Source organism: Orycteropus afer, unplaced genomic scaffold, assembly GCF_000298275.1.
Source record: "Orycteropus afer afer isolate SDZICR_OR568_19922 unplaced genomic scaffold, OryAfe1.0 scaffold00021, whole genome shotgun sequence".
Lineage (NCBI taxonomy): Eukaryota > Metazoa > Chordata > Mammalia > Tubulidentata > Orycteropodidae > Orycteropus > Orycteropus afer.
This window is the reverse complement of record NW_006921608.1, coordinates 1844470-1847996: the sequence shown is the minus strand read 5'-3', so window position 1 is coordinate 1847996 and position 3527 is coordinate 1844470. Positions and strand designations below refer to the sequence as shown.

The 3527-nt window shown below is 38.4% G+C and overlaps 1 protein-coding gene across 1 annotated transcript in view; it reads left to right on the top strand.

The window, feature by feature from the left end:
- The window catches only part of PKHD1L1 (PKHD1 like 1), a 199004-nt gene that overhangs the window by 142218 nt on the left and 53259 nt on the right, over positions 1-3527 (top strand). Inside the window, exon 65 of the mRNA XM_042783626.1 lies at positions 321-486. Within this exon, the coding sequence (XP_042639560.1) occupies positions 321-486 (166 nt within the window). The remainder of the gene's footprint in view (positions 1-320; positions 487-3527) is intronic.

The window sequence follows — 3527 nt, the reverse complement described above, 5'->3', positions numbered from 1 at the left end:
CACTATGCCACCAGAGCTCCCATAACCCCTCACAGTACTATAAAATTCCTTATTGCCCAACCTTCCTTCCAAGGAGTGGCTGGTGGGTTTGAACTACCAGACTTCTGGTTAGCAGTCAAATGCCTTAGGTACTACACCACCACAGCTCCCACAAATAGTGGCAGATTTGTAAATATAAGTGGTAGACCTGCCCACCACATCAAGTAAGAGCTCCAAGTTCAAGGTAGTGCCAAAGGATGTGTTTGGTGAAATGTGCATAAAATGAATCTGATTTTACCATTTTTTTCTATAGAAAATAATTTATTATTATTATTTTTTAGGTGTAACATTTGTTGGATTTAAAAATATTTGTTCAGGTGAGACTAATGTAATATTCATTACTAACCCTTTAAATGAGGATCTACAACACCCAATCCATGTGAAGAACATACAGCTGGTTGATTCTACTGAACAATCAAAAATATTTATACACAGGCCTGATGTAAGGTAAAATATATGAAAATTCAGTTGTTTTCTTTCCTATTTTTACATTTTTCCATTCCCCTTTCCTTGCCATGGATCTGAGAAAGTTACTCTTAAAATAATTACTAATTTCTATAAATCTTTAATCAGCATTATGAAAATTAAAACTACTTACTAACATAAATCTAAGTGTTCTCAGTTGAATGTAAGAAGCTGGGACTTAATATGTCTATTTTCTCACAGTGTTTCTTTCATGCATTATCAGTAATACAACCATTAAATATAAAAAAAGATATAGATGGGTCAGAGGTGTTTTCTATATTAATAGCTCGTCATTAATTGTTGTTCTTGTTATGTGCCGTCGAGTCAGCCCTGACTCATAGTGACCCCTCCTTGGGTTTCCGAGGCAGTATCACTATGGAAGTAGGATTGCCCAACCTTCCTTCCGAGGAGTGGCTGGTGGGTTTGAACCACCAGCCTCCTGGTTAGCAGTCAAGTGCCTTAGCCACTATGCTACCAGAGCTCCCCCTCGTCATTAATAGTCATAAGTAAAAGACACCACTGTAATTTCTTTCTTTTCATTACCTCCTTTTCTACCAGTTATTCTCTAATTATCTTATCACATGTGCCCCAACTTGAACTTGGAAATTAAATATTGGTCATTTTAATCACTGTGATTGTGAATATGCAGAAATTTAGAATAGTGATTTTTTTTTTCTGATCAGCTGTTACCAAAATATTTCTAGAGACCCAGTACTTAGATTCATAGTTTTAGAAGATATAACATTTCATGAGAGGCATAGACCAGAAATTTAGATATTAGATTTTTTTGATGGCTATTTCCATGGCTAGGAGCTCTAGTAGGGTCTCTTCAAGGAGTGTATCTATCTATTGTAAATATTCAGCTCATTTGCCTGTCTTTTGTTTGGCTGGAAGCCATAGGAGTGGGTTAAATACCATACCTGAAGGCAACTAGGGGCCATAGTCTCAGTGGTTCCATCAGACTCTATCAGACCAACAAACCTGGTCCTTTTTTGATGATTTTGAGTTTTGTTCCACATTGTTCTCCCACTCTATCTAGGATCTCCTACAGAGATCCCCATCTGAGTGGCTGACAGTGGTAGCTGGACACCATCATATATGATCTCATGGTCATATATGCTGCAGATCGCGTGGTGTACCAGTCACTTGGACTCATTGTTTCCATGTGTCTTTGGTTTTCTTCATTCTTCTTTGCTCTGGACAAGAGAGACCCATCATTGCATGTAGATGGCCTCTTGCAAGCTTTTAAGATCTCAGTTGCTACTCACCGAAGTAGGAGGTGGAACAATGTTTTGCGTAGTATGTTACGCCAATTGAGCTTGATGTCCCCTGCAACCATGGTCCCAAGCCCACACTACTTGGTCTACTACTTGGACTCCACCAAGTCCAACTACTCGGTCCCTTTGGGTAGCTGGCTGTGGCCAAGAAGTGACTACAGCCTTGCCCTTTGTCCACTCTACTATATACCCAGGAATTCTTACAGAACATACAACTACACTTGTAGAAACATTGTCTGCCAACCCTATACATGGTTTTGGACACACTCCCCACTGCATTGACATACCTAATAGTTCAGCCTGTCCACTCATCTATCCGCCCGTATATCAATGTTTGCCTTCACTGACAACACAGTACTGTATGTGCAAAAGGGTTCATCTTTGCTGTCTGTACCTCCCATACACCTCTCTATGTCTTCCTCTTCCTCTTCCTCAATGCCACAGTGTTGCTCACTCACATTTGGTTTATTGCCCTTCCCTTCACCCAAATCAGTGCTTGTCTCTACCTATCTAACCTATCCCCTCCACTACCTTCTCACCCCTGGTAACCAACAAACAAAATTTCCTTCCATAGATAAACCTTTCCTTGACTATTTACAATAACAGACTAATACAATATCTGTATTTCTGTGATTGACTTATTTCACTCAGTATAATGTCCTCCAAATTCATCCACGTTATGCGGTGTTTTGCTGACTCTACATTATTACTCTTTATGGTTGCATAGTATTCCATCGTGTATATGTATATATGTATATAGTTTGGTTATCCATTTTTCTGTTGATGGGCACCTAGGTTATTTCCATATTTTGGCTATTGTAAATAGTGCTACAATGAACATGGATGTGCATATGTCTGTTCTTGTCCTGGTTCTCACTTTTTTAGGATATATACCTAGTAATGGAATTGCTGGGTCAAATGGTATTTCTAATTGCAACTTTTTAAGGAATCGCCATACTGCTTTCCACAATGGTTGCATCATTTTACAGTCCCACCAGCAGTATATGAGAGTCCCAATCTCTCCACATCCTTCCCAGCATTTGTTATTTTCTGTCTTGTACTTTGCTACTAGTGCTAGAGCAAGATGGTATCTTATTGTTGTTTTGATTTGGATCTCTTTGATGGCTAATGATGGTGAACATTTCTTTGTATGTTTGTTGGCAGCCTTAATATCCTCTTTGAGAAGTGTCTATTCATGTCTTCTGCACATTTTTAAATTAGATTATTTGTCTTTTTGTTATTGAGGTGTTAAGAGTTTTCTATAAATTATAGAGATAACTCCATTGTCAGATATTTCATTGCCAGGTATATTTTTTCCCAATCTGTAGATTCTCTTTTGACTCCTTTTTGGAGAAGTCTTTGGAAGCACATAAAAGTTTAATTTTGAGAAAGTCCCATTCATCCAGTCTATCTTCTGCTGTTTGTGCATTTTGGGTTGTGGTTGATAGTCTATTCCATATATTGTTGTTGTTGTTGTTATGTGCCCTAAATTTGCCCCTAGTTTTTCCTTGAGGAACTTGATAGTTTTAGGTTTCACATTTAAGTCTTTGATCCATGTGGAGTTAGTTTTTGTGTATGGGGTGAGGTACAGATCTTGTTTCATTTTTCTGCAAATGGATATCCACTTTTGCCAGCACCATTTGTTAAACAGACAATCTCTTCCCCATTTAATGTATTTTGGCCCTGTGTCAAAGATCAGCTGACCATAGGTTGATGGATCTATTTCTGGGCTCTCAATTCTATTCC